General features: G+C 45.2%; 1 protein-coding gene across 5 annotated transcripts in view; it reads left to right on the top strand.

Annotated features, from left to right (window-relative positions):
- Positions 1-13,653, top strand: part of sugt1 (SGT1 homolog, MIS12 kinetochore complex assembly cochaperone) — a 141,917-nt gene that overhangs the window by 84,649 nt on the left and 43,615 nt on the right. For all 5 annotated transcript variants that reach the window (XM_038817717.1, XM_038817716.1, XM_038817718.1 and 2 more), the window contains one exon: positions 6,398-6,494. In XM_038817717.1, coding sequence (XP_038673645.1) covers positions 6,398-6,494 — 97 coding nt within the window. The remainder of the gene's footprint in view (positions 1-6,397; positions 6,495-13,653) is intronic.

Below are 13,653 nucleotides of genomic sequence, written 5' to 3'. Positions count from 1 at the left end.
GAAATTTTTGAGGTTCAGAGAGAATGGAAAACTGGTGAATCCAGGAGAGATTGTACAAAAGGAGCTGCAATGAAGGTGAAAGTTATTGAGGTGCCGAGGTAATCAGTGTAGCAGTTGAAGGATAAAGATGGGAAGAATATCTTGTAAAACGTGTGGTTGAGCTTGGGGAGGGAAGCAGACTACAACGATTTGAGATGAAATGTTGAAAAGGTCAAACTGCTTTATGCAGGAAGGGGTATAAGAGGAGTAGGGAAAGAAACCAAACTATGGGGTGATGAGGTCTATGCTGACTGTGTAGGGTTTTGGTCAGGGCAGATGATGCAATGTGTAACCACGTGGGAAGGTTTTGCAAGGAACACCCATGGAGTTACGTTTCAGGCCAAGGCAAGAGGATGTCAGTACAATCATTCATAATGAACTTGTGGATAGCAAGGACCTTGTACTGACCTTCTGACAAACTGAAGGAAAGTGATTGATCGCATGGTGAGTGGATTAGGATGACGGTCATGAAGCTGCACATGGTGTCTTGTCAGATGTTCCCCATACAAACTTATAACTTGAGGAAATAAAATTCTGTCTTTCATTAACTATGTTAAGTACTTGTAAGTTATCCATTACCTTTCCATTCACGTGTTTGTGCTAGGATAAGCACTTGTACCTTGAGACAATGTTGCGTATCCCCAGGAAAGTTCTCCTAGTTGTTCAATCATTAGTCCCTTATAAGATAGTCTTGGAATATGGTTCAATTGACAACTGAGATTGGTGATTTCCCATCTTTGTCAAACCTCAAAATATCGACAGCCAGCTTTGATCAGAGCAAAGAAGGAGCACTATTGTTTGGAAGATTGATCGAAAAAACTACTAATGAGAAATTTAGTTTGATTAGTGCTAAATTTCCATAAAGTGGTGGGATCGTTTCTGCACAAAATGCACTTGTGAAGTTTAGTTTCTGTACCAGAAATAAAAACTCAGATTTTCTTTTGAGAATGTTGTAAATTAAATGTTAATCACTTCTCCATTTCAACCTTTATAATTACGGTAGAAAAGTAGAAAATCATGTAAAATTCATAACCTCTATCTTTTTATAATCATGGAGGACATTCCGTGCATAAAAATTAAACCTTGTGAATTTGAAGAATGACTGACTAGTTTTATGGCATGAAATAAAAAATATGATTTAGAGATGGGAATGCATCAACAATGGTCATCAACAATGGTAATCAAGTTTGAATGGTAGGCACAAGCGTAAAAGTGAGTGACCTAGTTAGAATTGTGAATAAACTTTGCATTTTTTGTCTTGTCAATTTATTGTTCCAGAACCACATCATTATGAAAGCTTACTTTGCTGCCCCATGATTAAAATTGAGGTATAAAAGGCAAGGTTGGCACAGCCCTGAAATTTATCTGTGTGGAAGATATTCTCCTCTGCTTCTAGACAAAATTACTGTACCATGGACTGTTCATTCCATTTTGCTAGTGTTTATTGATCGATTAAGACTTCCTAATCTTACTCAAATTGGTGCATCTGGAGCTTGTAGGGGCCTACTTGTGTTAGGATGCAACCTAGGTTAGCTCTAAAATGTTGTGGTATGTTATTGCTAATTCACCCTTTTGTTCATCTTGAACCCTCTTACATTGGCAAATATGTATAGCCTATATTTAATGTAATGTTCAGTGCATAGTGTAAATGTTTGCAAAACCGAACAGTCAAATTTGTTTGGTGACATACTTGTCTGTTGTAAATCTTTAATATGTTTGATGCATCAGTCTTAATGCTGCAATCTTGCTTTTTTAAAAAGCTTACAGCTTTTCAAATGGGTTTTTTTAGGAGCGCGATCAAGTTGTAAGTTAGATGTATAGTTATAAGCACACTGAGAGCTGTCTCAAAACAATGTGATATTCTGCAAATATGATTGCACTTTCCAGCCACCTCCATCACCATTACAACACAAGCAAAACACTGTGGATGCTGAAAAACTGAAAGAAACAGAAAATAATAGAAACCGATCCTTCCTTGGGGTTAACTTTCTGTCGCTACAGATGCTGCAAGACCAGCTGAGTATCTTCTCCATTGCCATCCCTGGGTATGATCTGGCTCACCAACAAGGTAGACCCAACAGTGCCATGACACTGGTATACAGTCAGGAGGGGGAACCCTGAGAGTCCTGAACATTTACTCCAGATCACATGAAGCCTCAAGGCATCAAGCCATACATGGAAAAATGAACCTCCCATGTTGGCAGATTACCACCTGCTGCCCTCGCTTAGCTGATAAATCTGGATTTATCCTTAGAACATAGAACAGTACAGCACAGAACAGGCCCTTCGGCCCTCGATGTTGTGCCGAGCAATGATCACCCTACTTAACCCACGTAACCCGTATACCCGTAACCCAACAATCCCCCCATTAACCTTACACTATGGGCAATTTAGCGCGGCCAATCCACCTAACCCGCACATCTTTGGACTGTGGGAGGAAACCGGAGCACCCGGAGGAAACCCACGCACACACGGGGAGGACGTGCAGACTCCACACAGACAGTGACCCAGCCGGGAATCGAACCTGGGACCCTGGAGCTGTGAAGCATTGATGCTAACCACCATGCTACCGTGAGGCCCTTGTTGAACAATAATTGGAAAAGCATTGAAGGTAGCAAGGGCAGAGAATGTACTCTTCAGTGGGAAACTTCAACATCCATCACAATCTGTAATCCCAAGGAGCAGCATATTGGTACCTACCATTTCCATCAAACCAGGTAAATCCTGGTTTGAAGAGGGTTGTGGGGGAGCTTGCCATGAGCAGCACTAGCCATACCCAAAATGAGATGCCAACTTTTCAGCTGTTGAACATTCTATGTACGGAGAGAGGTGGAAAGTACTGCAATACTACGACTAATCATGAACTGTGCTGGGTAATTAAACATTTAATGGAGGTGGAGGGAGGCGACTCCATAAACATATCCATCTTAAACGATGGTGGAGGACAGCACATGAGTCGAAAAGACAAGACTGATGTGTTTGCAACTACCTTTGGCCAGAAGTGGATGATGCCTCTCACCTGTTCATTGCCATCCCTGAAACCAGTTTTCTATTAATTCAATTCAATCCCCATTAAAGAAAAAACAGCTGAGCTCAATGAATGCTGCAAAGGTGATTGACCCCGAGAATGTCCTCCTATCGTGTTGAAGAGTTTGGCCCTAAAACTAACTTCACCTCTTATTAAACTTGCCCAGTACAGCTGCAACACTGACATCTACCTGACAAAGTGGAAAATTACCTACGTATATCCTGTTCACAAAATGCAGGACAAATCCAATCGTTCATTTATTCCCCCATTATTCTACTCTCACTTAGCAATATGTTGGAAGATTGTGTAAACAGTGCTATCAAGCGGCACCTCAACATTAACCTCACAGATGCTCAGATTAGGCTCCTTCGCTCTTCATTCCAACTCTGTTCCAAATGTAGACAAACAAACTGAATCCGAGAGGTTAGGTTAGGATGACTGCCCTTTACCTCAAGAGAACATTTGACCGGTGTGGCATTAAGGAGCTCTAGTAAAATTAAAGTCAATCGGAATCATGGGAAAATGCTCCGTTAGTTGGAGTCAGCCCCATCATAGTATTTTCATAGAATTTACAGTGCAGAAGGAGGCCATTCGACCCATCGAGTCTGAACTGGCTCTTGGAAAGAGTACCCTATCCAAGTCTACACATCCACCCTATCCCCATAACCCAGTAACACTACCCAACACTAAGGGCAATTTTGGACACTAAGGACAATTTAACATGGCCAATCCACCTAACCCGCACATCTTTGGACTGTGGGAGGAAACCAGAGCACCCGGAGGAAACCCACGCACACACGGGGAGAACATGCAGACTCCGTACAGACAGTGACCCAAGCCGGAATCGAACCTGGGACCCTGGAGCTATGAGCTAACTCTTCAAGCAAACTTTCCAATCCCAGGACCTCATCCACTCAGAACAGTGTTTTTCAAACTTCTTTTTCCCGGGACCCATTTTTACCAACTGGCCGCCCTGTGCGACCCACGCCAGCCGCCCTGTGCGACCCACCATTTTCTCTTCCCTTGTTTGCTGCTGACAAAATGGAGGAATCTTAATTGCGCCCAAAGCACGTGATGGCGACGTTCGGATTGCCGTGACCTGCTCTCTGCCTCCCTCAGGCAGGAAGATTACATAGAATTTTTTAAAAAATCTTCTGCGTCTCCGATTGCGCAAATTCGCAGTCTTCAGCCGCAGCAGCCGGCTTTTATATTCAATCTTTATTTATTTTTTGTAAATTTTAACAATGTTGCTGCATGGCACGTTTAATCAAAGAGACCAAAGCCCATGTCATCGTCAGATTCTTCCTGTTTCTTTTCTTCCTTTTTATCTTCAGCTGCAACAGGGGCAGCGGTGGAAACAACTGCTGCAGTGCTCGGGCATTGCTACCAGCACCAACATTGCAGATCAGACTTTTGATGTCAATATTGGCCAATGCCTTGGCAAACAGACTGGGCCAGAAAAGCTCAATGGTCACACCAGCTGTTTTATTCAGGGCATTGGGTTTGTCTTCAGTGACGGTGACTTCATCGTTGTGCGGGATGAGCGTGCTGTAGATATAGGCGAGGTCCGAGGTGGAGGCCATTGCGGTGGATCTCTGTGGGTGGGTCCGATGGTGCTCGTGGGGGGAAACTCGGCCTTAGCTTAGAATTAATTCAGTAGAACCGAGCACTTCCGCACTGGGTTGTGCGAGCAGCAGCCGGCTTTTAACTATGGTGGCTGCGAGTGGCCTTTTTACCATGTGAAAAAATTGCGTCCGCACTGCGCATGTGTGCCCACTCATCGTTGCGCATGCGCAAAACTGCTACGCGACCTTCCGACACCCGCCCGCGACCCACCCGTGCGTCGTGCCCCCGACTTGACAGTGGCTGACTGAGAAGGACAAGAGCAACAGGTAGACCTAATCATGACCACCTGCAGGCTTCCTTCCAAGCCACCATCCTGACTTGAAAATATATTGCGGTTCCTTTAATGTAGCTGATCAGAATCCTGGAACTCATTCCCTCGTAGCTCTGGAGTACCTGCATGTGCACTGTCGCAGTTCAAGAAAAGCACCAACTCCAGGCCAATAAAGTATGGGCAATGAATGCTGACATTACCAGCAAGCAATACTCTCATCCCATGGAAGAATAGGGGGAAAAAAAATCAGATAGGGTTGTGGGACTTCCATTGGTTTTTTTGAATATGTGATTCTGTAAAAATTAATGTATAGCATTCATTGACTATGAAACACTCTGTGTTATACATTCAAATGAATAAGCTTATGCTGCCAAATACATCATCTTTAATGTTATGCTTTATGTAAATGTGTTCAGTTATACATGTTGTAATGCCCTTGCCGTTTTTCAACAAGTATTGTAACCCTCTCTGTTCCTGCTATATTCACTGTATAGTGTATGTTTGTTTCCTTTAAATAGCATCTTTATTGATTAGTTTTGTAAATAATAGGCATGTATGTAGCAATTCAAAATTCCTAATTATGCTGCATTTGTCTGATCTGTTTCACAAAATTAAGTCTCTACAAAAACTGCAATTTTAACCTGATGTGTTGCTACTCTGCTTCATAGTTCCTTTCTAAATGGCTTCGCACAGGAGAAGAAAAAGTTGTTTATAATCAGGCTTTTATGTTTGGCATGCCTGTAAGGACAAATTGGGAAACCGTTTATGATGAATGAGATTAGTATAGATTACAAATTGGTTTATATTCCACTTCAATGAATCTCTTCAAAGATCCTATTTGAACAGGAATAACTATGTCCTGAATGGAGGCATCCACTTCAGTGATGCATATCTGAGAATTCATGTTGATCGCAAAAGGAAAATGTAGTTTCTTCATCAGCAGTGGTCGATTGCTTGGCAACTTGCAGGCTCTATTTCAATAGTTGCTATTTAGTGTTTTATTTCTTTGAATTTAAATCTTTGAACATGGAATTCTTTTTAATAAAATTGAGATTGTTTAACTTGAGTTATTATTGGATTTGTGTGGCCATTCCATCAGAAACGTGAATAGTTGAAACTTTGTTGACATTCAGTTATTGTAGCACAGAAGCAAATTTAAATGAATTGTGGTAATGCTTCAAATTCTACGTTGCACACTGGATGAAAGCATGATTAACTGCTGTTATCATGGTGTTCATCTTCTAACTAATTTACCATGCTAGTTATTAGTTAAATGTATGTGTACAGTTAAGCTGGCATACTGTGATTACCAATAGCGCTTCTATCATTGGCAGGGAATTGAAATAGAAATTAACTGGCTACTTTCATCTCCTTCAACTGTTAAATAATTTGATTATTTTACAACATTAATTTAAACATTCTTTTTACTTTAGACATGATTGGTATCAGACAGATTCTCACGTTATCGTCACAATAATGATCAAGAATGCAAGCAAGGATGACGTGAAGGTCGAGTTTGCAGAAAGCAACGTAAGTGTCAAAAGTATTGTAATTATTGGAACTTGCTCCATTCGGGATCAGTAAATGTCTTTTAAGAATGTAACTTGTCAATTTTAAGTGATGGTGTCATTGTGGAAGTATTTTGGATGTGTTGTGCATTGTCACAACTCTCAGAATCTTATCCTGAATGTTGTTTCTTGTTTATTAGAAATTTTAAATACAATATTATCTAAGAAACAATGAATTTTTAAAAAGTAATTTTGTTATGGCTTTTGCATCACAAGTCATTAACATAGAAATTATAATTAATGTTGAAACAAGAGTGCCGAAATTTTCTAAACTGCTTGCGGATTTGCTTTTGACAGATGCCTGTGCTCTGTTTTGATTAAATCTATTAATGCAGATGGACATAAAGCTAATTAGAATGTATTGCATCATGATCAAGAAGGAAAATGGAAACTAAATGAGGCTCATATAGTAATTTTCTCTGAGTTGTGTTCTCCCTGCTCAAAGTGAGTGGTGGTGTTTTTGTAATCAAGAAAATTCAATTAAATTGGATTTATTTTCCATATTGGCGCTAAACACTTAAAGATCAGAAGAAATTTGTTTTTGATGCAGAATAATGGATCCCGTGTCCTGTCCAAACATTTATCTTCTCATCAGTCTCAAAACCATCTTTCGTGCATCTGAGAATTTTGCTTTTCATGTCAACCATCCTATGCAGCTGATGTATTATTTTGTGAAATATTGGGAATGAACTGCATTGAGTACTTGTGTCAGTGTTTCGCTTGCATCGTTTTGGGAGAGATGAGGGTATTTAAAACCAGGTCATAGAGTTGCAAGCATCATGTTTCAGCTCACTTCAATGCTGTTTCCATCTTTATGCATTAGCGAGGTAAATGTCCTGTGTCCTAGCTCACAATAAGGTGGAGGATGAATGGCGGCTTCCGGTGACGGTGAGTGGGAGGCAGCTGCACATTGGAGGGCTCCCACTCGGGAACGGCATTTTCTGGGGTTTAACGCCCGATCCCCGAGGCAACGGAGGTGGCAAAAGCAGAGGGAAGGCACAGTGAAGCGAAATGTCGAAAAAAAAAAAAAATGGCCGTGAAAAAAGCGGCTAAAAGTCCGTCGGGGAGTGGAAAGGTCATCGCGGGGATGGCAAGAAAAGTGGAGGCTGGGGCACCAGGGGAGGCCTCATTGCCCACGACTGAAGAAATGACCACAGTGACGGTCGTGGAACTCGACAGGCAGTTCACAAAACACATGGAGGTGATGAGGAAGGAGATGGGGGCGATATTGAAAGTGCTGGTGGAGGAGGCGATTGCCTCGGTGAGGGCAGCGGTATTGAATGCAGTTGCGGAGGTGCGGGAGAAAGGTGAGGCGCTGAAGGACATGGAAGAGACATTATTGCAGCACAGTGATCAACTTACATCGATGGGGAAGGAGATGTGGAAGTGGAGTCTGCGAGCCAAAATGGACGACTTGGAAAACAGATCCAGACGACAGAATCTGAGGATTGTGGGTCTGCCCGAAGGAGTGGAAGGCCTGAGGCCGACTAAGTATTTTGCCACGATGTTGGTGAAGCTATTTGGGGAAGTTGATGATCACTCCCGATATGAACTGAATCGGGCTCATCAGTCATGGAGACCTGGACCAAAGGAGAGTGAGCCCCCAAGGGTAGTGACTGTGTTTTCGTAGATACAGTGTGAAGGAGATGGTCCTGTGCTGGGCAAAGCAGAAGCAGGTGGTGCAGTGGGCTGAAGCTGGTATACACATATATCAGGACTTTACGGTGGAGCTGGTGAGGAGGCGGGCTGCCTTCAGCCGTGTGAAGCTGGCGAGGAGGCGGGCTGCCTTCAGCCGGTTGAAGAAGGCACTGTACATCAGTAAGGTACAGTGCTGCATAGTATACCCAGCTAAGTTGAGGATGACCTACAAATCCAAGGACTTTCATTTTGGGATAACGGAAGCAGTGGAGGAGTTTGCAAAGGCAGAAGGACTGTGGCTGAATTGAAAAATGATCATGTACCGATGTAGCCTCGTGTAACTTAATTTTTTCACTGCATGCTGGTGTATGCGCTAAATGACCCAACGTTGTATATATTTGGACAAGGGAAGAGATGGGATTTTCACTTGCAATGATGGTTCTTTGGGGCTTGGGTGTGTATGCAGGGTTTGTGTGCTAAAGGGGATTTCTTGATTTTCCTGCGACCGGGCAAGGGGGAAAGAGACCCGGGCAGGGGCCTCCATGCTGGCCGGTTTAAGCCGGCCAGTGAACCGGAGTGAGGTGGGGGGAGCGGCTGTGGCCATCGGTGCCTGGCAGAACAGGTTCCGCTGAGTCTAGCCAGGGTGGAAAGTTGGGGGTACTCTTTTGGGAATTGGGTGGAATTGAATGTTAGGGGGGGTGGACTCTATAGGGCAATGGGGACCATTGGCAATTCATGATTCCTTTTTCTTTTTTTCCCCTTTGTTTCCCACCGTGGAAGGGTTTGTTTTATTTGATGCTTACATTGTCAGTGAGCCATTGTTTGGGGTGGTGGGAGAATGGGATCGTTGTTGTTAAGGGGATTGACTTGGTATTTGTTACCGTTTACTGCTTGTTGGTGGGGTGTAAGTTCTGAAGACAATGTGAAAATGGAGAATAAAAATATTTTTTTTTAAAGATGGAGGATGAACTGTTTTGTGGCAGCGGGATTATATCATGTAAAATAGTATACTCATTTAATTCGGCCTCAGATGGTCTCGTGGTTGGCACACATTTTATATAGCTGTTACTGTAATGGAATATCATAATACTTTGATTCACCATTTACCGAAATGTAATCCTCATATTAGTGGAAATGGATGAAGAAAAAACGCTTCAGCCTTTCTCTGAATATTTATTCAGCACACAATATTGATATTCTGCAGGGCTGTGGAATGCAACGGTAGAATTTCCTTTGATCCTTTTGTAATTCTAAGTAGAGCTGATAGTTGCTTCTGATTTTGAAACTGCCAAGAAAAGCAGTTATTCCTTAAATTCCTGAGTTTAAACAAATATATATTTTTATCCAGGAATTTGCATAAACAAACAACAAATGAAAGCAGAAGCAAAATTATACAACATAATAAATAATCAACACAAACCTTTCCCCCCCTCTATGTCCACTCTGGGGCTGGTTTAGCACACGGCTAAATTGCTGGATTTGAAAGGAGGCCAGCAGCACGGTTCAATTCCCGTACCAGCCTCCCTGAACAGGCGCCGGAATGTGGCGACTATGGGCTTTTCACAGTAACTTCATTTGAAGCCTACTTGTGACAAGCGATTTTCATTTCATTCATTTCACTTATCCCATCTTGCCTTCGCATTTTAACCGCCTTATATCTCCCCTGCCCCACCTCCCATTCCCCTTCTACTGACAGCTCAATCCTCCTCAAAGAAGTTAATGAACGGCTTCGACCTCCGAGCGAAACCATCAGCCGACCCCGTCAGGATGAACTTGACCTTCTTCAGCCTCCGGAATTCTGCCAGGTTGCTGACCCATAAACCCGCTTTCGGCAGCTCTGAGTACCTCCATCCAAGCAAAATCCGGCTCCAGGCTATTGGGGAGGGAGACAAAGGCCAAGACATTGGCCTCTCTCGCCCCCTGGACTCGCAGGTCTTCCAACACACCATGTATTACTACCTTTGCATTCAGGACCACTTTTACCCCCAACACTTAAGACATTACATCCGCAAACCCCTGTCAGAACCCTTTTAGCATTGGACATGCCCAAAACATGTGGGCAATATTCACTGGCCTCCTTACGCACTGCCCATACCTGTCCTCTACTCTCTCAAAGAACCTACTCATCTGCGTGATTAGCACATGTGCCCTGTGGATTACTAAAAACACTGATTAAGGCACACGACTCGCACACGACGAGGACGCATTCACCTCCGCAGGGCCTCCTCACACATCCTGGCCTCCACTTCCATACCCAATTCCTCCTCCCACTTCTGCTTAATGTCCCCCACCAAGTCCTTCCCCAATCCATCAACTCCTTGTAGACCTCAGACATTTTCCCCTCCCCTATCTCCCCTTTTGACAGTACCTTGTCTTGCAGCCCCAAGTGCGGCAACCCGGAAAAGTACGACACCTCTCTCCTCCTCATGAAAGCCCGGACCTGCAAGTACCTGAAACCATTCCCTCTGGGCAGCTCATAGTCTTCCCCAGGTCCTCTAATTTCGCAAAGCTGCCCCCTGTGAACAGGTTCCCTGGGCATTCAGGTGACGATTATCACTAATCAATGCCCACATAGAGGCAGCCTTCAGTCTCAAATGCTGCCTCCACTGCTCCCATATCTTTACAAGTCTGACACCACCATTGGGCTATGGAATGCGTGGCCGGAGAGAACGGTTGAGGTGCTGTTAACAAATGTCCTCAAGCTCGTTCCCTACCCTCAAGCTCATTCCCCTACAAGAGGCCGCCTCCATCCCCTCCCATACCGACACCTCTCCCACTACCCATTTCCTAATCATAGCGATGTTTGCCCGCCAGTAGTCGTTTATTATATTTGATAACACCAACCCCCTCACCCAGCTCCAAAAAAGGCCTTTTGGCCCGCGGGGTCATTCCCACCCATACAAACCTAAAGATCAGCATGTTAACCTTTTTTAAAGAACTACTTTGGGACAAATTTCGGGAGGTTCTGAAATATAAACCGGAGCCTTGGCAGCATCATCATCTTCACTGTCTCAACCCGTCCCGCCATCTTCACTGTTCACTATCTGCACCCTTCCCGCCAATGACAATGGCAGCACTGCCCACCTCTTAAAGTCCCCCTTCACTTACTCCATCAGCCAAGTCAAATTTAACTTGTGCAACTGCACCCAACCTCCTGTCACCTGAATGCCCAGGTACCTAAAACTCGTTCCCACTACCTTAAACGACAGCTCCCCCAACCTCTTTCCTGCTTTCTGGTCTCAATCGGGAACACCCCACTCTTTCCCATGTTCAACTTGTACTCAGAACTGGCCAAAGTCCTCCAAAATTTCCAATGCCACCCAGTGAGTGTGAAATATACAATAGGTCATCCGCGTATAGCAAAATCATTTGTTCAGCGCCCCCCCAGCCCAAATCCTCGACTCTCTAATGGCCATTACCAGTAACTCTATAGCTAAGGCAAAAAGCAAGGGGGAGAGCGGACACCAAGACTCATCCTGCGGTGCAGCCCGAAATATCCCGAGCTCACCGAGTCTGCACACTTGTGACCGGCACCCTATACAGCAACCGGACCCAGTCCACAAACCTCGGCCCGAACTTTACCACAGATACTCCCACTCCACTTGGTCAAAAGCCTCCTGCGCGTCCATCGCCACTGCCACCTCCACTTCCTGTCCCTCCAGGGGCATCATAATCACATTAAGCAACCTCCTCACTTTTGTCAACAACTGTCTTCCTTTCACAAATTCCGTTTGATCCTCGTTTATCAACCCTGGGACAAGGTCTTGAATTCGTGAATCCAACACTTTTGCCAACAACTTAGCATCCACATTCAGCAACGATATTAGACGCTATGATCCACACTGCTCTGGATTCTTGTCCTTTTTCAATATCAGGGATATGGATGCCTGCGACAGTGAAGGGGGGAGTCGTCTCCCCCTTTCTCTAGCCTCATTGCATTCCCTCACGAGCAATGACCCCAAGTCCCCTCTCCCCAGCACCACAAACATTTCGTACAATTTCACGGGAACCCATCAAGGCCCAGGGCCTTCCCTCCCTGCATCACCCCCACACTCTCCGTCACCTCCCTCAACCCAATAGGGGCCCCCAATCCCTGCACCAACTCCTCGTCCACCCATGAAACTCCAATCCATTCAGGAACCGTCCGACTCCTACAATTTCTCAATTACCCCCATTGGGACCAGCACCACCCTTCCCATCCTGTCCTTCACTACCAGTCTCTCTCGCCACCTCCTCCTTCCCCAGCTGGTGGGCAACACCCTGCCCACTTTGCCTTCATACTCATATATAGCCTGCCTGGAGCAACTGTCCCCCCACCTTCTCCTTGGATACCAATCCGAATTCCATCTATGTGCCCGAATTGAAATAAACCCCACTGAACCACCGCCTTGAGTGCCTCCCACAGGGTAGTGGCCATGACCTCCGCCATGTCATTAAGCTCCACATATCCCTGGATGGCGGCCCTCACCTGCTCGCACGCCACTTCACCTCATCCGGCAACAATCCCACATCCAACCACCACTGCAGGGAATCTAACCTGAGACCCTGGAGCAATGCAGCAACTGTGCTAACCACTGTGCTGCAGTTGAAATACTCCCAAGACGGCCATCCCCACCAGCAACGGCTTATCTACCACAAAAAAGTAAATCGGGGAGTACACCTGGTGTATATGGAATATGAAAATTTCTTTGCCCTAGGCCTCCCAAATCTCCAACATCCACCCCCTCTTCTCCATCTGCTCCATAAGCCACTTCAGCTCCTTCGCCACTATCAACACCTTCCCTGACCTTGGGCTCAACTGGTCCAAACCTGGCTCAATGAGAGTGTTAAAATCCACCCCATGATTAACCAGTGCGAGTCAGTCCGGGTCAGGAATCTTTCTCAACACCTGCCTCATAAAAATCCACATCATGCCTATTAGGGGCATAAATGTTTACCAGGACCACCAGCATCCCCTCCAGCTTCCCACTCCCCATCAGGAACCCCCCCCCTTCCTGGAATTGACCACAATGTTTCCCCACTTCGAACACAACCCGCTTAATCACCCGCAACACCACCCCCATCGTCTTCATGTCCAGTTCCGAGACTAACACCTGCCCTTTCGATTATTTTATTAACCTTGTCTGGTCCCCTATGTTTAAGTGCGTCTCTTGTGAAAAGGCCACTTCCTGCTTCAGACTCCTCGGGTGCGTGAACACGCGTGACCGTTTGACTGTCCCGTTCAGCCCTCGCTTTTCGCGTGACCAGCCTGGTTGGGGAGCTCCGGTCCTACCTGCAATCTTCTGACTTCGTCCCCGACGTCATCAATCCCGAACCCCCTCCAGGCCCACCCTCTGTTGTCCACTGTCAGCACTCCTTTTCCAATTGCGCTAGAACACCACACCCTTGTCAGCAACCACCCCTCCCCCGCCCCCAAACAAAACAACATTATGCCCTTCCCCTACCACCTGACCACCGCTCACTACACAAGTTAATTAGCCCAC

This window comes from Scyliorhinus canicula, chromosome 14 (genome assembly GCF_902713615.1).
Source record: "Scyliorhinus canicula chromosome 14, sScyCan1.1, whole genome shotgun sequence".
NCBI lineage: Eukaryota > Metazoa > Chordata > Chondrichthyes > Carcharhiniformes > Scyliorhinidae > Scyliorhinus > Scyliorhinus canicula.
This window is presented reverse-complemented; position numbering and strand designations above follow the sequence as displayed.